The sequence below is a fragment of the Brassica napus genome, chromosome A9 (assembly GCF_020379485.1).
Source record: "Brassica napus cultivar Da-Ae chromosome A9, Da-Ae, whole genome shotgun sequence".
NCBI lineage: Eukaryota > Viridiplantae > Streptophyta > Magnoliopsida > Brassicales > Brassicaceae > Brassica > Brassica napus.
The window spans coordinates 36246900-36269531 of NC_063442.1; the positions used below are offsets into that span (position 1 = coordinate 36246900).

A 22632-nucleotide genomic window follows, 5' to 3' on the forward strand; every position below is an offset into this window, starting at 1 on the left:
GGCCCTCGTCACATTTACTTAGCTTGTCTTTGTTTTTGTTTTTTTTTTGGTTTGGTGTCGTTGTTACCTTTTAGTTTTAAACTGGATACCATTAAATAATGCTAAGCCTTGACAACACGAACGTAAAGATACTGCATTTGTTCAACGAGGTCTAAGTGTTGCAGTGAGTTCTCCACCAAATGAGGTTGTAACGTTCTTGACCCAAACTGAATGGCCCATTGACACATATCCCCTTCGTTAAAAGCTTAGCCAAACGCCATTGAAAAATGCATATAATACATGGAACCTTTGATGTGCGACCGATTCTTCTTCAAGTACTCTCAAACAATTTAATCAAAGAGTATGTATTAGTAGTTTACATGATAAACTGCATCTTTTGAAAATATGAAAAGGGAATCATTCTCGTCTGACGTGTCACAGTTCTGATCAACGGTTTAATCCGACGGCGACAGAAACAAAGACGTAGATTAATAGCATACACGTGCCCGCACTACAACACTCTCCCCTCTTCTCTTCCCCCTTCAATGCCCATATGATTCGTCACCCAAAGAAAAGATCTGCAACTTCACACACGAAGGAGCCATGATCGAAGAAGACCAAGACCTCATCGACCAATCCCCACCTCCTCCAGACCCAAACCCGAACCCGAATCCAACAATCCACCCTCGACGTGTCTCCTTCGAGCACGGGCTCCTCCCGATCCAGAAGCTCGTTTTCGCCGACCCGATCCAAACCCTAGCTCCCGTGAAGCAGAAGCTAGCCGACGCCGCGTCGAACAACCGCGTCGGATCGGGCGTAATCGCCGAAGCTCTCCAGATCTCCGGCGACCACGCGCGCCTCGTCCTCGAGACTCTCGGCTCGGTGCTTCACTCCGAGGGTGATCCTCTGGTTGGGGCGAAACCGGAGGAGGTTGAGTCCGTGGGAGCTGACTTGAGGGATCTAGTGTTGTTTCTGTATATTCAGTCGTATAAGAAGTTGCTGCCAAGGACGCATAAGGACTCTGCGGCGGTGGCTGATGTGTGGCCTTCGACTTCGGCTTTTGATGGCTACTTGTCTGCCTTGTCTCCAATTCAGGCAAAGTTTCTTACTTTGAATTGAATTCAACTGTAGTTTTTGCAATGCAAGTTAAAAGTTTTGGTTTTGATGTACCTTGAACTTAAGAGTTAGGCGAAATTGGAAACTTGGGCGGTTCTTTGAGTTGATTAGATATATGTTTGTAATAATACTCAATTGAAGAAGGTGGTTATGCATATTGTCTTGTGGTGGAGGATTGTTGTCTTGTCATATCAATTTATTTGAAGTAACTAAGAATGCTAATGTTAACGTCTATGTAGTTGAAAATTTGAAACACATTTGCTATGGACATATGCTTTAGGTTTTATGTACCTATATGCATTTGAGTAGCCTGTTCATTTTTTTATCTTCTCTTAATTGTCAGTGTCCTTTCATTGGTGAACTTTGGGTAAGGTTAGTCTATAGGCTGAAGTCAAACAGTCGCCAGCTTGCTTTGTTATGGGTGTTTCAGTTCTGTTTCTTTTTTTCGCTGTGCTTTGTTATGATTGGTCATTCGAAGTAATTTATTTGGTGATAATGCGTTGTGTTCTTTTATTTTGACTTTCAGTCTCCACTCTTGTTTGTGGTAGGGCTGTTCTATCGTGTCTTTTAGAATACAGTCATCTGTGTTTTATTTTTGTCCGTGTTTCAACAGTAACTGTTCTTGTCCGTGTTTCAACAGTATTTTGACTTTCAGTCTCCATTCCCCATCACATGGTCTAAAGCGTTAGCTATTTTTTTTTTTTTTGATCATTTTACAGCTTGTTCGCAGCAACAGCCGTAGGTTTATGCCGTCGCAAGCAGATGATGAAGCTCATCAGTTGTCATATCTACAAAAACATTTAGCAAATATCATTTCTCTCCTTGCAGAGCCTGTAGAAGGAGAAGGAGAAGAATCATTGGTATGCGCTTGTATTTCAATATCTTTGTTAAGATTAGTCTGTTAGTTACTAACGTTGAGATTAGTTACTAACGTTGAGAATCTTGGGATGAGAAGTTTTGAGGGAATGAGAGAGAATACAGTTTTCAAGCTAGATGATTGTTTCATAATGTTGAAACTATTAATTGTTTTATTTACATCCTTCAGGTTCTCTCTATGGAGGCCTTTGAGCACCTGGGTTTTCTTGTTCAGTTTGGCGACAAGGGATCTGATATATCTCCACTGAGCCAAGCTACTCCTTTTTTCGCAAATTCTGATCCGGATATGCCTGCTGTTCCAGTCCCTGCTTCGCAAGTGCATGACTGGCTTCTGCAAAACATAGCTTCTGCCTTAGAAAGCATTACTGAGAGAATTTCTGGAAAAGAGAACGGGCCTTCTAATGCCTCTGATCAAGATGATGCTATGTCAGATGCTTGTGAAGCTCCGAACAAGGTTGCACCTAGTGATAGAGGCCCGTGTTTAATAGAAGGAGTCTCCAAGACTTCACTTGTTAAGCAGGCCTCCGATCTTAGGGGTAGATCTGTGAAGGTTCGCTTAAGAAAAATGACTTACTTTTTTACTATAGCTAGAATATTCCCTGCTCCAGTTGACTTGCGTTATACGGTCTCTCTGTACACTCATGGCAACTACATGTTATGTGTATTTGCAGGTTGTCAATTGCCATGATTCTGTTATTTATCTTTTGGCGCCATTGAGATATGCAACTGTGCATGGATGTTCTGATACAACTATAGTTCTGGGAGCTGTTGGCAAGGTATCGGACACAATACTCCGTTCCACTCTATCTTTAAAGGAGATATTCAAGTCAAGTTTTAACAGGTTATTATATCTACCGAATTTTACTAAAAGATGCAGCACATCTGTTTTCTGATTTCTTTTTGCAGGCATTAAGGGTTGAGCACTGTGAGAGAGTTCATGTGATTGCAGCTGCCAAACGTGTGTGCATTGCCAATTGCCGTGAATGTGTATTCTTCTTGGGAGTCAATCAGCGACCACTAATTGTTGGTGATAACCACAAACTGCAGGTGAAGCTTCCTTCTCTAAGTTCGAGGGTTGATTTTACAAGTTTTATATTATACTTCACCGTGCATACGCAACTCTTCCACACCTTTATGATACAAAACCAAAATTAGTGAAGATGTGAGACTTTTTAGTAGTTTTTATGGTTAGTATGCTCTACTAGACATGTGAACTGTGTTTAATGGAAACATCTTCGCTCACTATATTGGTTAAGAAACACCTCTTTGGTCTTATGTTTGCTTGATAGGGTGTCACAGGTTTCCTTTCACTACTGGAAATACAAACACTGTCTGATATCTAGTGGTTCTAGTAAAAATTGTTTGATTTTGTTCCAGGTCGCTCCATATAATACATATTACTCTCATTTGGAGGAGCACATGAGCGAGGTAGGGGTTGAGGCAACTATCAACAAATGGGACAAACCATTGGCACTGGGAGCAGTGGATCCACATGACTCACTGTCGCATCCTGCCGGTGTTGCTGATGCACAGGCTGAATCAGCTGCTTGTGTAGACCCTGACCAGTTCATTAACTTTTTGGTAGACTCTCTTTTTGCTAGTCTCATTTGACTCCAATAACTGGTAAATGATATTCACGAAACATCTAATCACGTGTTTACCTGTGGTGAAGATCCCAAACTGGTTTAACGGCGAGGAAATTGGTTCGACTAAAGACAATCCATTTCCATTGCCAGACCCTTATATGGCAGCTCAGCAGAGAAACGTATGTTTTTATGTTTTCTTATAATAAGAAACGAAGCACTTGTCCGCATCTTCTTTAACTCTCCTACTTTTGGTTTCATCCAGCTTAAGAATTTGGAAGAAACAAGACAATCGCTAAGAGAAACGCCTCTGGAAGAAAACCGGAAAAAGGAGCTATCAAGCGCACTCCATGTGTATTTCAAAGACTGGCTCTATGGTAAGAAATTCGAAATCAATCCCCACACAAAGTTTATATGCATCATTAGGTTTTGACTATCTCTATGTTTCTGGTGTGAATATTACAGCAAGTGGAAATATAAGGCAGCTTTACTGCCTACAAGGTGACTAATAATGAACAAATGAACCAAATGGAAGATGTCTCGTTTCTGTAGAGCTCTCTCTCTCTCTCGATCATTTTGGCATATTTGCTGGTAGTGAAGAAACCCAAGACCCCTCCAGCCTGATTTGTAGTTTGGAATCTATACGCACCACCACGTAACTTATCTGCACAGAACATTCCACTAAAGCTTTTTCCTATAGATTATTGTTTTCTTTATTTATGCTTTGTTCATGTTAAATCTTTGTTCCTTTTGACATTTTCAATTCCTCGTCTTTGTCCTCTTTTCGGGACAGAACATGATGTGTTCCTTGAACTGGTACTGTTTGCAGTAGCATAAGCAGGTAGGTGAAGAATTACTCACAAAAGAGTTTTTAAGGACTTGCTAATTGCCATATTACTCAATGCTTTGATAGATAGTATATATTAATGATGCTTATGTTGATGTTTTAATCTCAAACTCTTGATGATGATGATGATGACGACTGTAAATCCTAAAATCTATATTTGATAGTGATCGAGAGTTTAATCTAGTGAAGATAAAATGATATAAACAACAATATCTTTAAAAACAACTATGTAATCTGTTTTTAATAGGCAGAGATGGACTTTATTGATGAATAAAAGTGAATATAATGAATGAATGAATGAAATGAGATCGAATATTACAAGCGGAATCGATAAGAAAAAAGACTTAGTGAAAACAAAGTTGATGTATGGGTATAACTCTCTCTAGAGTTTTCAAGGTGTCTTTTTCGTATCCGCAACCGCTCCGCCATCTCCGGCTCTTTGGATGGATCTCTTCTTGCTCGTAATGGGCCTCTTACCGATCCGCGTCACACGGCCCAGACCCCTCCAGCCTGATTTGTAGTTTGGAATCTAAACTCATCACCACGTTAACTTATCTGCACATAACATTCCACTAAAGCTTTTTTCCTTAGATTATTATTTTCTTTATGCTTTGGTCATGTTTTATATTTGTTCCTTTTGGCTTTTCAATTCCTCGTTTTTGTCCTCTTATCTTTTGAAAATCTCATCTTCGGGACAGAACATGGTGGTTTCCATGAATTTTTATATATAACATAAAAGCAAAACTTCTTTTTGATATTGTTGTTTTGTCTTTACCTCGGAGTAACTCATGTGATTTTTCTTCTATTCTTTTGTAATTAAATTAAGATTGCTGATGTGTTGGTGATTACGTCGCGTATCAATCTCACTCTCTGGTTCTAGCAATCTGCATAAAGAGATGTGAACATGTCAAATAGAACGAGAACAAACGAAACTCATTTAAGGTTTTATCCGAAGTTAGCCCATTTACATTTATCCTCTTTCCAATTCTAGTTGGGTATTTCAGTTTCCATTCTAGCTGACCAATGAGTCAATGACCATGCATGAGGAAAGACTAAATGTTACAACAACTACCAACATAAATTTATATTTATTGATGAGATAAAATAAATATAAAATGTCATAATTTAAAATTTTCTCCACGTTTAGTTTTGATTAGTAGCTCACCAGTGAGTCAATGACCATGAGGAAGGGTCTACAACAACTAGCTAGCAACAACCATGGAAGAATATTTTTTCTTTCTTTTTTTTAAAAATCATGAAAAATGAAAAAACTTGCAGCTATATATATCGAGAATCTACAAGACTCGGTTCCAAATATTAAAAGAGCAGAGCAACAAAGCAAGAGAAAAAAAAAATATATAAATTTTCTTTGAGGTAATGTGTATTTGCATATGCATATAATATTTACCAATACTTGGTCTCTTTTATTCTGGTTAATGTCTTGTAGTTATATATATATATATATATATATATATATATATAATTATTATTATTTTTTTTTGCTAAATTATATTATTTTTTCAATGTCCTCACATCTCTAAGGTTACTTCATAGTTTTTTCTTTGAGGTAATGTGTATTTGCATATGCATATAGTATTTGCCAGTACCTAGTCTCTTTCATTCTGGTTAATGTCTTGTAGTTATATAATTTTCTTCTTTTCGTGTCCTCATTTCTATGGCTAGGTTACTTCATAGTTTTCTTCTAAATCATATTTCATTTCTATATATATTCTCTCTCATTTTTAAAGTATTTTATTAATGGATCTTTGTTTGATTAAGCCAAAGCAGACCCTAAGAAGATGTCTTCATCGCAAAACAACTCAACTTCATCATCCTCAACTCAGTCTTCCCTCCCCGCAGGCGCCACCACCGGAGAAAACAACGTTAGCCGTGAAGCGACTGCGATAACGTCGACCCAACAACTAAGGGCGATCTTGGAGACGGACACAGTCAAATGTGGAATGTGCGGCAAATATCATACAAGAAAGCAGAATCCACATCCTCACCGCAGAGGACACAACAACAACCCACGGGGACGCAAATGAGGAGAAGTGGAAATGGCGAGTAATGCTATAAGCGTTACGATGTTTTCAGTCTGTCTATGCAAAAGCTATCTATAATAAGACTTGCATGATACCATTATCTTTTCTAACTAAGCTATGTTGTACCGTCTTTCTTGGTTTCTTTCAATAATATTTGTGTTTCCTTTTTTATAATTTTCATTTCTAATAATGATGTTGTTCATATTATTGATCAATATCAAATGAGAATACATATAAAACTATAGTGTGACAAGTAATTTTAAGCCCAGAAACAAATAACTTTGCTAATTTTCCATAGTATATCAAATGATGATGATGTTGATGTTTTAATCTCAGTCTCTTGATGATGATGTTAATGTTTTAGTCTGATTCTTAAAATAAGTAAACGTGTGTTTCTGTTGGATGTGTGAACAAAGAGCTTTTATCACTAAAGACAAATTTTAAAAGATGCAAGAGCCAAAACCATTAAAATACTACCCAAGTTAAAGGCATCAGCCCGTCACTGTCTGGTTTTAAGTAGCATACAACATATAGTTTTGATAAGATCTTTTAGGCATCAACATATAGTTAATTCTTTTCAAAAGAGGGTATGGGAAGTTCTATTCATGGTTGGTGTCATGTATCCATCAGAATCTGTCTACTTGAGTTTTCATTGGGTTGTGTGTATCAGATTGCTTCTATTTATTTTTTGTGTGTTTTGCTTAATTTAGTACACAATCTAAAGCATCTTTCTTTTGATTTGCAAGATATTACTAGAACAAAAATGTTGCATTTTCATAGCCGGCTAAAGAGCATTTTTCGCCTCTACTGATTACTCTGTTCACAAGAGATTAGTTATTTCTCTCTGTGATAAGAAGCTTAAGAGAGAAAAAAACGTAAGGATGACGCTTTCCTCTTCACTTTCACCATTCTCACTGACTCAAAATAGATCTTAAACCCCGTCGAAGATGGATACAGTTTTCTCCCACCCGCTCCACTAGGCGCGTGGTTTCGCATTCTACTCGTTTTCGTTTCGAACCTGGTCTGCTCTGCTCTGGTCGGATAATAGCCGCGTGACCGCGTTGTTTCAAAAAGATATTAAATAGCATATACTTTTTTCTTATGTGACTTTGGGCTAAGGCCCAGTGAGTTTGGGCTTAGGCCCAATTACAATCTTTAAAAAATACAGCTGGTTTAGCGATGTTTATAAATAAACCGCCAGGTGGTGGGTTCGATTCTCGACATACCCTGCTACACAATTTGTCGGAAACCCTAGTAGTTTCCGGTCGTTTTCAGTTTCTGTCTGTGTGTGTCATCGTCTCTTTTCCTCCCTTCCCTCATTAAACCCTACTGCACAATTTCGAAACCCTAATTTCATTTTTTTCTTCGATTCAGAGCTCTAATAGAATAGGATTAAGGAAGAAGAAGAATGAGGAAGAAGGTAGACGAACGTATCAGGACTCTAATTGAGAACGGTGTTAAACTGAGACACCGTTCCATGTTTGTCATCATCGGTGACAAGTCTCGTGACCAGGTCTCGTGTTCCCCACTCCTTGCTCTAAAGCTCTCTACTTTTCACTCACAACATCCCCACTAAACTTGTGTGTGTTTGTTTCTTCTCTTAACAGATTGTGAACCTCCACCACATGTTGTCAAAGGCAGTGATTAAGTCTAATCCCAGTGTCTTGTGGTGCTACAAGGACAAACTTGACATCAGCAGGTAAAGTCTCAAGCTTTAGAATTCATATTCTTGTTTTAGCTCTGGAGAGTGTGGATTGAAAGTTGATAACTTTGTCGTGAATGATGATTGTCAGTCATAAGAAGAAGCGTACGAAGCAGCTGAAGAGGTTGAGGGAGAGAGGACAGCTGGACCCTGAGAAGCTTGACGCCTTCTCGCGTTTGCTTGATGTGGGAAGAGTTACTCATTGCTTGTACAAAGATTCTGAACGAATTCTTGGAAACACTTTCGGCATGTGCATCTTACAGGTACTTTTGTCTCTTCTTAAATGTTTTACTAAAGGTTACTGATTCATTTGTGGGTAATGATAAATTCAGGATTTTGAAGCTTTGACTCCCAATCTACTAGCAAGGACGATTGAGACTGTGGAAGGTGGTGGGATGATTGTATTGATATTACGATCACTTACATCGCTTACTAGTCTTTGCACCATGGTTATGGTACGAACCACATGTTTATTTATTGCTTACTCTTAAGAGAATGGGGGCTTAAACATTGACTAATTGCTGTTTATATCATCTTATTAGGATGTCCATGACAGATTCAGAACCGAGTCCCATTCTGAAGCTGCCGGACGATTCAATGAACGTTTCCTGCTATCAATTGCTTCATGCAAAGCATGTGTTGTCATGGATGACGAGCTGAATATATTGCCGCTTTCCTCGCATATCAGATCTATTACTCCAGTTCCTACAGAAATGGTAATCTTTATAGCCTCCATTGTGACAAATATATTCTCTAAAACTCCAATGATAACTCTTCAATACTGTGTGCTACTTACAGGATTCCGAGGGGCTCTCTGAGGCAGAACGGGAGCTGAAGATTTTGAAAGATGAACTAAGTGATGATTTTCCAGTTGGTCCTTTGATCAAGAAATGCTGTACACTGGATCAGGTTCAATGCTATGAATTGCTTGCGTAATTGTCTTGCTTGTCTTATGGCTGATGTTTAATGGAGATTCTGCATTTATTTTTTGTAGGGTAAAGCTGTTGTCACTTTCTTTGATGCAATTCTGGATAAGGCTCTTCGCAGCATAGTTGCTTTGATTGCTAGTCGAGGGCGTGGAAAATCTGCTGCACTTGGTTTAGCTGTTGCCGGTGCCGTAGCTGCTGGGTAATTTTACTTCCATATGTTCATTTGCTCTCGGTTAATTTTTCTCTGGGATATTTGTTAAATTATTGGTGTGTGTGTGTGTTTTTTTTTTCTGGCTTTTAGGTACTCAAACATTTACATTACTGCACCAAGCCCTGACAACTTGAAAACATTCTTTGAGTTTGTTTGCAAAGGTTTTGATGCACTTGAATATAAGGTAAAGCAAATTTCTTTTCCTATAGACTATTAGCACTTGTTCCATTTCATTAAGTAAAACCTTCAAGGTGAAAGACATGCATTTTTATTGAGATAATCACTGAATATTGGGCTTATGCTAGCTCAAATAAGAAGAATGTCATTCTGCTTTGCAATGTGGTCATATATGTTTCTGAAATACCTTTTGCTCTCTCTTTGTAAAGGAGCACCTTGATTATGATGTTGTGAAAAGTGCGAATCCTGATTTCAAAAAAGCTATTGTACGGATAAATATCATCAAGCAGCATAGACAAACTATCCAGGTTTGTTCATTCCTCAGTTAATTAATTCATAGTCTTTCAGCTGTGATATGTGTCTATCTCTGACACGTTCCATGTTTTTTTTTCATTTAGTATATACAACCTCACGAGCATGAGAAGCTCTCACAAGTAGAGTTGTTGGTTATTGATGAAGCGGCAGCTATCCCTTTACCAGTTGTGAAGTCTTTGCTTGGTCCTTATTTAGTTTTCCTATCGTCAACTGTCAGCGGGTATGTGAAACATAGTTTGATGTTATTTCCATAATATGTGGGAGTTATATGCATGCTTTGGTTTCAATTCAGGGATACTCATGCTACTGATTTTACTTGTTTCTTCTTCTTTTTGTTGAAAGGTATGAAGGAACTGGTAGATCTTTATCACTGAAACTCCTCCAACAATTAGATGAGCAAAGCCGGGCTCCATCCACTGGTCTTGATGGCTCTCTTTCTGGTATTAGTTTATGCTTCTTGCTTTCGTTCTTGGATGTGAAAATTATGAGGGAATGTTTTTAGAGGCTCATCTTTAAGAGAATAAACTCATCTTTCCTAGAATCATGGCGCAGATGCATGTTTGTGGTTAGGAAGGAAAAGTGTAATGCTTCTAGCATTTGTTTATAAAATTTTCATTTCCTATGTTTAGCAGTGAGCTCAATGTAATTGTAGCTTGAGTAATATATGTAAACGTTCCTCTTGAAGAGCGTTACCTTCATTTTCATTTTCTCCTCCAAGAAGCATGGAAAGATTAATTCAAGTTCCATGCATAAGTAGCCCACTTTACTAGTATATCTGATAAATTCATTACTTGGGAGAATCCTCTGACTCTTTTAAGTTACTTTGGCAGGTTGTCTTTTCAAGAAGATAGAACTTAATGAGTCTATTAGATACGCTTCCGGAGATCCAATAGAATCCTGGCTAAATGGCTTACTTTGCCTTGACGTTGCTACTAGTCTGCCCAATCCTTCATGGTCTGCATATTCTACTGAAGTTTTCTCTTTTCTTGCGGTACTAATCGTCTATAAATGTTTTTTATTGATTCATCCTCATTCTTCTTTTTGTGTAGCCATCCTCCGCCAAGTGAATGTGATCTCTATTATGTCAACCGAGACACGCTCTTTTCTTATCACAAAGATAGTGAACTGTTTCTACAGGTAAATGGTGTTGATTGGATCCGTACATTCTTCTGTTACATGTATTTTGACAAGATACTGATATAAGTGCATCCTACAGAGGATGATGGCGCTATGTGTCTCGTCCCACTACAAGAACTCTCCTAATGATCTTCAACTGCTGGCTGATGCTCCTGCACATCATTTATTTGTTTTACTTGGTATGCAATTTTTCCTTTTCCCCCACCTACTTATATTTTCAGAACTATGCCTAACTGCCTTTAAAACACAGGGCCTGTTGATGAGTCCCAAAGCAAACTTCCTGATATACTCTGTGTTATCCAGGTAAAGATTATTTGAACATTGACTTCTTAGGTGTCCATTGAAACACAAAACAGTTTAATTTAGAACAGTGAATCAAGTAATCAACAGTCTTCATAAATATAGACTTATAAAGACATCTATCAAACTGTTTTGACTGCTCTTTTCCACATTTTGTCATACGTAGTCGTTACTAGCTTGTCGCTTTTTGATCTATGTGATTTTTTTAAGCATCATCGTAATTGGTATTTTTCAGGTCTGTCTGGAAGGACAGATATCTCAGAGCTCAGCTCTCAAAAGTTTAAGAGATGGTCATTCACCATATGGAGACCAGATTCCATGGAAATTCTGTGAACAGTTCCGGGACATTGAATTTCCACATCTCTCTGGTGCTCGGATTGTACGCATAGCAGTCCACCCTAACGCCATGAAGGTAGTTTTTCTTTCTTTATGGCGCATGTTTTTACCTCTTCCAGTTAGGTTTCGTGTGGGATTGAGAAGTTTATGTTTGCCTTATTTGTAGATGGGATATGGTTCTGCTGCAGTTGAGCTCTTAACCAGGTAATCTAATGAAAATGCATACACGAATTTGTTATGATTATATCAGTGTTAGCTTCTGTGCTGGACAATTTAGACTTTGTGCTCTTTACTTGGTGTGGTCATACTCATAAACAAATAATGCTGCTCTTCCTTACTATGCTGATCGACATTTGCAGATATTTTGAGGGCCAGATTTCTCCAATCTTAGAAGCAGATAATGAAGCTGATGTTGAGCATTCACCCATTAGAGTTACTGAGGCTGCTGAGAAGGTTTCTAGTTTTTCTAAATATCTGTGTGGGCCATCTCTCTCTTGTTTACATGCTTAATTGGCTCCTTCTTGACAGGTCTCCATGCTCGAGGAGCAAGTAAAGCCTCGCACAAATCTTCCACCTCTACTGGTTCCACTCAATGAAAGACGACCTGAGAGGCTCCACTACATTGGTGTCTCCTTTGGTCTTACTTTGGACCTATTCCGGTTCTGGAGAAAGCAAAATTTTGCTCCTTTCTACGTTAGCCAGATCCCAGTTGAGAATACATCCATCCTTTCTCCTTGATTGCCATTTCTTGTAGTGGTTTTCTAACAGTAGTTTATTTCTTGTGCTTGGATCAGAGTGCTGTGACTGGTGAGCACACAAGCATGCTTTTAAAACCTTTAAAGAATGACGAGCTAGAAGTCAACGAGTCCGAGGAGTTGGGTTTCTTTGCTCCCTTCTATAAAGGTTTGTTGATTCTTTGATCAAGAACTGAAAACTTTCTTGATCTTCCTAGTGTATCATTGATGTTTGACAACTTATTTTGCTTTGTTCAGATTTCCGGATAAGGTTCTCTAAGCTTTTGAGTGATAAATTCAAGAAGATGGATTATAAACTTGCAATGAGGTAAAAACACTAACACTTTCTTGTCATTATTTTGCAGTAATATCAATTTCATATGATTATTTAATTTGTCATATCATTCTTTGTGCAGTGTCTTAAACCCCAAGATCAACTTCACAGGGATTGATTCATCAGACGGATTTTTGAAGACACTTGACGGTGTACTTTCTCCATTTGATATGGAGAGGCTCAGAGTATTCACCAACAATATGACCGACTTCAATCTGGTTAGCATTTCGTTTTTTAGAACTGAACTTAGGTTAACTGCTTTCTGTTTGTAACCAGTTTCATTGTCTTATGGTTGAAAGGTTTATGACATCTGCAAAACATTGGCACATCAGTATTTTGAAGAGAAGATCCCTGTATCACTGTCATATGTTCAGGCATCAGTATTGCTGTGCTTGGGATTGCAGGAGACAGAGTTCTCTAGCATTGAGGTAATGTGTTTTACACTATTTTGCTTCATTATGTTTCGCCACATCATGTTGAGAAAACGTGCCAACGCATTTGAATATTTGATTTTGCAGAGACAAATGCAGTTGGAGAGGGGACAGATACACTCTCTTCTCTTGAAAGTCTTAAGGGAGTTATACAAGTATCTGAACGGGATTGCAGCAAAGGAGATTGAATTAACCCGCCCTCGTTTGCAAAGGGTAACTACTCCTTGCTGTTTTCTTCTCTCAGTAATTGATCCATCAATAATGATCATAAGAAAACACATTTACAGAATCGAGAACAGAGTTTGGATCTTTGATGCTATTGCCTTGTGTGCAACATATGGTTTAAACTCTGAGTATTCCTGAGAGAACAAGACTAACTAAAAGTCTCAAGTTATTTTGATAGTTTTGTGTTTCCTAGTGAGTAGTGTCCATCTGTTTTGTAAAGGCTAAATTACGGTTCATCGTTGCAGAGAGTGCTTGAACCTCACAATGTATCGGTTGATGATGATCTCAGAGAAGGAGCAAAACAAGTCGAGGTAATTGTCCTACCTTCTCGTTCCCATGTAAAAAATGTTATATATGTGTTTCTTGCTTCGGTTATAACTTAGAAGAAATTGTCCTTGCGTGTTTTAAAAGGAACAAATGATGGAAGAGAAGACTGAAGGATCGATGGATGCAGAGTTTCAAGAATATGTAATTGGAGACAAAGAAGCTGAGGCTCTGAAACATTCAAAGATCCCTGCAAGTGGTATTGTCAGTATTGAGTCTGCCAAATTGGAGAATCAAAATGGTTCTGCTAAATCCACCAAAAAGAGAAGCAAGGATAAGCATTCCTCTGAGTCTAAATCCAAATCTTCCAAGAAGAGAAAAGCCTGAAGAGTAATTTTATTTGCAATGATCAAAACAGTTTTCACCATGAATGATGAATCATAATATTCAAAAATTTTGGTTATATTTGTTGTAATCTTGATTTTGTAATCTTGATTTTATAATCAGAAATGGTTTAAAACTTGATGAAATTACTTTTTAATCGGTTTAGTTAGCAAAAAAGGATCGCTATATTCTAATGTCTTAATGAGTGAGAGATCAGCAGGGAGATATGATATGTGTCATGTTAAACCACTCCAAATCTCCACATTAAACCTTTGAAGTGTGTATATGATGGCTTAGATCGAGTCAGAGGAGGTGGATACAATAGATGATGAAGACATGTGCAAATGATTGAAGTTTAGTAAGAGATGTGATGTAATGAATGATGTTCAATGATTATTGTTAATTCCATTTCGATTTCTTCTATGACTTGACAAACTCTCTATCAAGTGTGTTTCTGATAACCAACTCTCTCTTTATCAATTTGATTCTCTCTAACCCCTTTTAGCTTCAAACATTTCAACTTTCTTACGTTACTCCTTTAATAGACCAAAACTTCACGTATACAACTTTGAGTGCATGGAACCTAGCTAATTAACACAGGTAGAAAAAATTAGAGAAATAAAAATGATGGAAGGAGCAGTTGCAGAGTGGTTAAAAGAGAGATACCAACTCTTTCATCTTCTGTGTCATCCATGGATTCTCCACACGCCTTGCTGATGCACTTTGGAGACAGACACCTCTTTCTTACCTTTCCTTCTTCTCCACTCTCTTCTTTTCTCTGCTTTTCCCTACTTATATATCACCAAAAAAACATGACATTTAATCACTTTAAATTCATATTCTGATGAATGAAATTGGGGTATATATATCGTAGGAATTTATGGTTAGTTAATACGTGCATGAATACAAGATTCAATGAAAACATACACGTAGGCATTGACTGATAATTAATATAATCCTGGAGTTACTATAGATTATGGTTATGACTTATATTATCCAAAGTTTTATTTCCAATGTGTAACACTGAAGGACCTTTTAAACATTGACCCCAAAGAGCTAAGTTCGTCAACGAAAAGATTTTACGTGTAAATTTGCATGAAAATTTACTTTTCTGCGCCGAGTCATAATAAGAGACTATTACTATGGTTCAGAAGTTTTAAATAAGACTGATTATATTAACTAAAATTTACAAAGTAGATGTGCTCTGCATGTGTATTTTGGCCTTACGCTTAATTAAGTGTAAGAAAGACAAAAGCTCCAGGGATTAAGGTGGCCGATCAACTGGAAATCAGCCACTTTGATTTCTTGTCTAATTTATTTTTCCAAGTCTACAAAAATATTTCTTAAAAGAATATATTTAGACCAGAGCACATTGGATTTATTACATTAATTACTTATAGGATATAATTTAACTTGTTTTATATATCCTCGGTCTTTGAGGTGTTCAGCGAGGCTTAAGCCTTATGCGCCGTTCGCGGCTATTTGAAAAATGAAGATCAGACAAATCATTTATTTATATCATCCACAAAAAAGTAATGCTATATATTTAAAAGATAATTTAAATTAGTGAAATCGTCGTATAGTGAACTAATTCATATATTTACATACAAAACTCCTTCGAATTTTACATATCTGAGACTTGGATTAAAACTGGATGAAATTTTGCGTATTACCAAAATTAATAATTTTCTAATATGTGTGTTTTTGAGATTAATTTGATAGAATCAATCACTAAACTAGCTAAATGTATATGTAGTTAACGATATATGATTGTGTGTAGAAGACATGTGCTTATTGGGATTTGTTTGGCCTCAAGAACCCCTATAAATTCCTGCAACTGGTCCAAGATTCCATGACGACAAGGACCTTTGGCCTAATTTGCATTGATACGATTGCCTAAATTTAATCCATTTGTAGATCCAAATGAACACCAGCCAACAAAAAAAATTAATCAATAATTAAGCCATAATTAATTACAACCATTAATATAGTAAAAATAAATAAATTCATATATATATATATATATTCTTGGATGATATCACAAAACAACCTTTGAGTAAGTCATATATACTTTGTAAGTCATATATATAATATACTTTGGCATTCTGCCTACAATTTTTGAAGTTTATTTATGATATTTTACATCTCTTTCTAAGTACAAGAGTAACTTTGGCTGAAAAATGAAAGTGTAGAATAAATCATGTTGTTGATCCGATCTAAGTTTGGGAAATGTGGGAGTTTGGTTGAAGTTAAGAACAGTGTATAAACTAAGATTTACTATTAGTTGTAGGGTGGGGTTTGGTCTTATTCAAATCACCAAACACAAGCAATAACTTATATATTTATATCACGTTTATAAAATATTATAGAATCATCAGAAGGTTGTCTGCGTTTGTAGTAGATTAAATCAAATTAACAGAAGTGAAACATGAAGTGGTGGGAATCTGAGGTTACAAACAATATAAATATAACCACAAATAAATCATAGGAAGTGTTTGGTTTCTTTAACCTTACGCAATGTTTTAATGACTTTGAGCTCTTCCCGATACCTAATTAGGAGTTTAAAAATTCAGTCCTCAGCCAAACCCTTTTGTGGCTCACTCTACTTCTTGTGTTGCACCACACATATACATAGTTTGTTTTTAATTTTTTTCATTCCTAAAACAAGTAAAATTGTTAAAAACCAGAAATTATTTTGGTTTTTATGCTATAAAATACAAAGAAGGCACATCAATATATATTGTATCTATAGATAGATTACGTGTATGTGCTTCACAATTTATTTTGCGTGTCCATCCTAATCGATAACTTAACACATATCACACCTAAATATTAACTTAACAAGATCTTCTTCGCATTTAAATATTTTTAATAAGTCTATAACAACATTTTCTCGCTAGGAATTAGAAAATAACATAGTAAATAAGCAAAATCCACTTTATTTCGTGGGAGTTCTATGGAAATTTACACTCATGTTACAGAAAAAAAAACAATCATTTCGTGAAAAAGCAAATTACAAAAACGCCCACTATTCCAAGAACTTTATTCAGAAAATAACAAGGAAATGAGTGGCTAAAAAGTCAAAAAATCCTTTATAAAGTCCCACGAGTGTTGATCACTACAATGCATAGAGAAAAACCACACAAAATAAGTGTGAGAAAGAGTATCTCTCTTGAGTGTTAAAGTCATGCAGCTCAAATCATCATCATATTCATCATCTTCTTCATCACCATCCATGAAACTCAAAACCTTAATCCAAAATCTCCTTGCACACCCTCTCTACCGTTTCCTTAGAGCTGTCTCTAAAGCTAAATCAATCTTTCTAGAGATGTCTAAACACAACAACAAGAAACGAAAGCTCACCATGTTTTTTCCAAGAAAGGCTTCAAAGAATCAACGCAAGATCTTCTTCGGGTCGTTCAGATTGCACTACAACTGGTGTTCCTCTGATGTTGTTCCTGTGCCTCAGCCTTTCCCTTTTTCTGTCTCTGACATCAATGGTGAAGAAGATGATGAATCTCAGCTCTCTGGCTACCTCGAGTGGCTGGAGCACAAGAAGGTCGAGGATTTGGAAGAGGTAAGAGATGATGCAGGAGCCAATGATGATGATGATATTGATCATTTGGCCGATATGTTCATCGCTAATTGCCACGAGAAGTTCTTGCTCGAGAAAGTCGAATCTTACAGAAGGTTTCAAGAAATGTTAGAAAGGGGTTTGTGAAACATAGATTTTGACTTTTGTCTCATTAATTAATAATCATGTTGTAAAATCTTAGCTAGTTTGATTTGATAATATTGCCACAAGGTGGGGAAAGTGTATCTTGAAAGTTTTGGTGGTAATGTGCAAGAAGTTGGAACTTTTGGGGTAGTCAGTGAAACATGGTATTGTAAAAACAAATAAATAATCTTGTCCATCTAATTGGGCACATCTAGTTAAGTTGTGAGTTTTGATTAGTGTTTGGTAAACTGTATCCAACTTGCCTAGTACTTAACTATGCCCAATCTTGAGAGAGTTTAAAGAAAATAATTAAACGAGGAACTAACAAAGATCAGAATCAACATTTCTAACAAAACAAAAAAAAAGTTTAATAAGAGATAAAATTGAAAGACAAAAAATACCTCTGTTGGAAGTGCAATAGTCTTAAAAACGAAACATAATTCATTGCGAATAGTTACCGTTAACATATGTATATTGATTGATTAGTACTGCCTCTAATATAAATGGTATAACTCTGAGATTAATTTCATTTTTTCCTGAAAATGTGACGCAGAGTCTAACATAATTGTTATGCGTAATTAAATTGAGTCTATAACTTTCAATCCGTACAACTCGAGATACATTGTTGTGAATACTTGGAAAATAATATATATATATATATATATATATTTTATTTTTTTTTTGAAAAATATCTAAAAGTCTAAAGTACACTAGTATTAAGGATCGAACAAATCTCGATAAATATCTAAAGCACAATTCACTGTGCCTTCTCAACTACCCATAGATCAATTTTCACCTAATTTCGGACTTTATAGGACGAAATTGTGGTCTTTCCGTGTAATTGCAATACTCATTTAACCAAATGATGATATTTTTTTAACCTTAAAATATAAAAAAGTGTTGGAGAAGTAACACTTCTCCATGATTGGGATGGACATTTTTTCGACTGGTTAATAAACATCAAATCAGACGAAGGTTAATTACTGTAATCATATATTGTTTCCTGTAGGAATATCATAAATTTATGAAATGGTTTTGAAGTTTATCAACACTCTTTCTCCTAAGGAACCTACTGTGTCATATTGTATGCAACATATAGATTAGCTTAAGTGACTTATTTGAAGAAAAAATATGACATTAATGGTATTTTTTAGAAACGCTCTTGCAGTTTAGTATGCGACTTCTTATTCAAATGTTCTTAACGGACGATCGATTAAACAACTGAAAATGGACATATGGTCAATTCGTTATTTCCTAGAAGATAATACATATATAGAGCCTCAACTGATTGTGTAGTTTTATATTTCAACTAAACATGAGTTCTAATGGTTACCTTTTCCACTACTTTTCCACATTACAATATTATATGCACAAGCACAACTAGCTTTTTCCTTCAAAACAACGTACTAGACTTTAGGCGTTTGATTAAAACTTTTGGCCTTTTAAATGGAAATTAAAAAGCTAATTGGTATATATTTGGCTAAATGTACATAATCTAGAGTCTCTTTTCCACATCCCTAGATATTGCATCGTTGACCTTTGCAGTTTATAATTTTATGTAGCATGCTCGAGACCCAAAATTAATGCTATATTGGAGAATGTTTATGAATTGAATAGACTAAAAATATATGAATACGATGCGGTTACATCGAAAGTATATAATAGCACCAGCAAAATGCAAATTGGTGATCTTCTAACTTGACCATCAATTTTAATTGTCTGTGTTTCTTCTTTTTCGTGTAGGTTACGATGCGGTTAAAAATAACATTCGAAAAAGAAAATTATTGAAGAAGATGAAGTATGATAAAAGATTTCTGATTAATTCTCAAAATGTACATTGGTTCAATATATATACACGAGCGGTTTAAGCTAAGGGAAACTAAACCACTACTAAACTAGTTGGTTAGCTAAAGGAAACTTCCCAACGGTCATATATAATCTATATGCTAATACACCCCCCTCAAACCAATTTAAGACCTCAAGGCTGAAATAGGTTTGAAATGGACATCAAGCGGAGTATAGAATGAAACACTCCCGGATGTAGTGGTTTGGTGAGTATATCAGCATGCTGATTTGAAGAAGGAACATGAAACAGCTTCAAGAAGCCACGCTTGAGTTGATCACGCACAGTATGACAGTCAATCTCAACGTGCTTCGTGCGTTCATGAAAGACAGGGTTTGAAGCAATGTGCATTGCGGACTTGTTATCACAGAACAACTTAGCAGGAGCTGTAACCTGTACTCTCAAATCACGCAGCAACTGAGCCAACCAAAGAAGCTCACAAGTCGCCAAGGCCATGCTCCGGTACTCTGCTTCAGTACTACTTCTACTCACGGTCTGTTGTTTCTTAGACTTCCAAGTTAGAAGAGAAGATCCAAGATAAACACAGTAACCTGATATAGAACGACGAGTCTCAGGACATGTAGCCCAGTCAGCATCACTGAAAGCATTGAGACATATCTCTGTTGAAGCAGAATAATAAAGACCTTGTCCAGGATTACTCTTGATGTAGCGTAAGACTTTATGAGCTGCTTGGAGATGAACATCAGTGGGACAAGAGAGAAACTGACTCAGATTATTCACCGCAAACGTGATATCTGGTCGCGTAATGGTGAGATACAGAAGTCGTCCAATAAGCTCTCTGTACTGAGTGATGTTCACCAAGGGCGTACCAGTGGTTTTAGTCAACTTGACAGTAGGATCCATAGGAATAGAACTTGGTTTACAAGCGAGCATGCCCGTTGCTTCTAAGATATCCAAGGCATATTTACGCTGACAGACAGAGATGCCAGATGCATTCCGAGCGATCTCCAAGCCTAAGAAAAACTTTGGTTGTCCCAAGTCTTTAATAACAAAAGCCTTGTGTAGAGCTGTCTTAAGATCTTGAAGATCTGCATCATTGTTGGAAGCAATTAGTATATCATCCACATATACTAGTAAGGCAATGAATGAAGAACCAGACTGTTTGATGAACAGAGTGTTATCTCCAGGAGACTGTGTGAAACCAGCTGAGAGAATCACACGAGAGAAACACAAATACCACTGTCTCGACGCTTGTTTTAAACCATATAAGGATTTGTTAAGACGACAGACCGGATTTGGAGGTAGCTCTCCAGTGGGTGTATAACCCTCAGGTAAACTCATGTAGATTTCCTCATCTAAATCACCATGCAGGAAGGCATTGGACACATCCATTTGTGTTAAAGTCCAACCAAAAGCCGAAGCTAAGCCAAGAAGAAGTTTTACACTAGCAAGCTTCGCAACTGGAGAGAACGTGTCAATATAATCAACACCTTCAAGCTGAGTGTATCCTTTGGCAACTAGACGCACCTTAGGACGATCCACAGTACCATCTGCTTTGTACTTAATCGTAAACACCCATCGATAACCTATGACATGTTTCCCCGGAAGTAATGAAACAACTGTCCAAGTCTCCTTCGTTTCAAGAGCTGTAATCTCCAATCCCACAGCATCTTTCCAGATAGGATCAGCCAAGGCCTCATGAATATTACGTGTCTCTGTCTCAATAGTACAAGAGAGAATAAAAGACTGATATGTGGGTTTTAAACGAGAGTAGTTGACAACAGAAGAAAGTGGATAGGAAGTAATGGAGGAAGATGGTAAATCAAAAGAAGAAGGAGAAGAAGAAATTTTAGTAAGAAAACAATGATAGTCAGCAAGATAGCTTGGAGCTTTACCTTGTCGTCTCGATCGAGTGTTAGGAAGTGATACTGATCCTGAATCAGGCATGACAATCGTCCTCATTCCAGTGGTAGTACTAGGTTCAATAGGTTCAGGAACCAATGAAGATGGAATGCTTGCAGTATGAACAGGGAAAGAAGCACCACAATCTAAAGAAACAGGAGTAGACAAAGGCAGAATAGATTCTGTAAACAATGAATCATTACCAGTACTTGCAGACTGAGTTTTAAAAGGAAATATTGTTTCTTGAAAGGTAACATTACGTGTAACAAAAGCCTGATTAGTATCTAAATCTAATACCTTGTAACCTTTGTAACCAGAAGCATATCCAAGAAACACACAAGAACTAGCACGAGGTGTAAACTTTGTTCGATCTTTAGGATAAGTCGAAGCATAACACAGACAGCCAAACGTGCGCAAAAAATTGTAATCAGGTACTTTCTTACACAAAATCTCATAAGGAGAACGTTTGTTCAAAAGCAAAGATGGTGTTCTATTGATGAGAAACACAGCTGTAAGAACACAGTCACTCCAATAAGCAAGAGGAACTTGTGATTGAAAAAGTAAAGCACGAGCTACATTTAAAAGATGCTGGTGTTTGCGTTCAACCACTGAATTTTGTTGAGGTGTATATGCACAAGAATATTGATGAACAATACCAAGATCTGTTATTAATTGAGAGAATGCTAGTTCAGGTGCATTGTCACTTCTAATCTTTTTAATCACAGACTGATATTGTGTTTGAACATATTTGATAAAGGCGAGAAAGATTGAATGAACATCACTTTTATTTCTCATCATATAGATCCAAGTTACACGAGAACAATCGTCTACAATCGTTAAGAAATATCTATAACCTTCTACAGATTCAACTGAGAATGGACCCCAAGTATCTAAGTGAACCAAATCAAACGGTAAAGATGACCTATTATTGTGAGAAACATAAGACAAGTTCTTCTGCTTAGCTAAAGGACAAACTGAACAATGATCTAGACTCGATTTAGACACAGTAATACCGGGAATATGTTGCAACTTCGTGAGTGAAGGATGTCCTAAACGTTGATGCCATATGTTTCCATCAAGCAAAGAGCCACAGAAATTCGTTGCAGGAGAAGTGATGATCGGTGCAAGGATGTACAAGTTGTTGAAAAGATTTCCTTTACCAATCATCAAGTCCCGAGTATGGTCCTGTATAAAGCATTCACGAGGATAAAAATGAGCAGAGCAGTTTGCATGTTGTAACAGAGAACTCACACTAATCAAATTGAAACGAAAAGATGAAACATGCA

At 36.9% G+C, this 22632-nt stretch overlaps 3 protein-coding genes across 5 annotated transcripts; all 3 read left to right on the forward strand.

The window, feature by feature from the left end:
- The first annotated feature begins 511 nt into the window (after positions 1-511).
- On the forward strand, positions 512-4432 carry LOC106368182 (TBCC domain-containing protein 1-like). The gene is made up of 9 exons (XM_013808089.3): positions 512-1074; positions 1815-1955; positions 2141-2521; positions 2643-2747; positions 2878-3018; positions 3349-3552; positions 3644-3736; positions 3820-3931; positions 4020-4432. The coding sequence occupies exons 1-9, from the start codon at positions 583-585 to the stop codon at positions 4061-4063; spliced, it is 1713 nt and encodes a 570-aa protein (XP_013663543.1). The 5' UTR covers positions 512-582; the 3' UTR covers positions 4064-4432.
- A 3238-nt stretch (positions 4433-7670) lies between these two features.
- Positions 7671-14081, forward strand: LOC106368181 (RNA cytidine acetyltransferase 2). Of its 3 annotated transcripts, XM_048741238.1 has the most exons (27): positions 7671-7729; positions 7818-7956; positions 8051-8142; positions 8237-8408; positions 8478-8600; positions 8688-8861; positions 8944-9054; positions 9140-9273; positions 9376-9469; positions 9672-9770; positions 9861-9997; positions 10120-10217; positions 10596-10731; positions 10827-10914; positions 10994-11093; positions 11165-11217; positions 11450-11626; positions 11717-11754; positions 11910-12003; positions 12079-12258; positions 12345-12453; positions 12543-12612; positions 12701-12836; positions 12918-13046; positions 13137-13262; positions 13520-13585; positions 13686-14081. In XM_048741238.1, exons 2-27 carry the CDS (start codon positions 7852-7854, stop codon positions 13923-13925), a joined length of 3081 nt encoding a protein of 1026 aa, XP_048597195.1. In that variant the 5' UTR covers positions 7671-7729; positions 7818-7851; the 3' UTR covers positions 13926-14081. The 3 variants fall into 3 exon arrangements, with proteins under 3 accessions (XP_048597195.1, XP_048597194.1, XP_013663541.1); XM_048741237.1 differs by having other exon boundaries at positions 7715-7956; XM_013808087.3 differs by lacking the exon at positions 7671-7729 and having other exon boundaries at positions 7736-7956; positions 10608-10731.
- Positions 14082-16922: 2841 nt separating this feature from the next.
- On the forward strand, positions 16923-17781 carry LOC125578473. Its single transcript, XM_048741240.1, has one exon. The coding sequence runs from the start codon at positions 17110-17112 to the stop codon at positions 17641-17643; it is 534 nt and encodes a 177-aa protein (XP_048597197.1). The 5' UTR covers positions 16923-17109; the 3' UTR covers positions 17644-17781.
- The last annotated feature ends 4851 nt before the right edge of the window (positions 17782-22632 follow it).

Excerpts from the sequence above, each read along its gene's own strand:
- LOC106368181 (XM_048741238.1), top strand. The coding sequence starts at position 7,852 with ATGAGGAAGAAGGTAGACGAACGTATCAGGACTCTAATTGAGAACGGT. Across the intron at positions 10,915-10,993 it reads ATAGTGAACTGTTTCTACAG|AGGATGATGGCGCTATGTGT; the intron begins GTAAATGGTGTT and ends TGCATCCTACAG. Across the intron at positions 11,094-11,164 it reads TCATTTATTTGTTTTACTTG|GGCCTGTTGATGAGTCCCAA; the intron begins GTATGCAATTTT and ends TTTAAAACACAG.
- LOC106368182 (XM_013808089.3), top strand. The coding sequence starts at position 583 with ATGATCGAAGAAGACCAAGACCTCATCGACCAATCCCCACCTCCTCCA. Across the intron at positions 2,748-2,877 it reads TTCTGGGAGCTGTTGGCAAG|GCATTAAGGGTTGAGCACTG; the intron begins GTATCGGACACA and ends TTCTTTTTGCAG. Across the intron at positions 3,737-3,819 it reads TGGCAGCTCAGCAGAGAAAC|CTTAAGAATTTGGAAGAAAC; the intron begins GTATGTTTTTAT and ends GGTTTCATCCAG.
- LOC125578473 (XM_048741240.1), top strand. The coding sequence starts at position 17,110 with ATGCAGCTCAAATCATCATCATATTCATCATCTTCTTCATCACCATCC.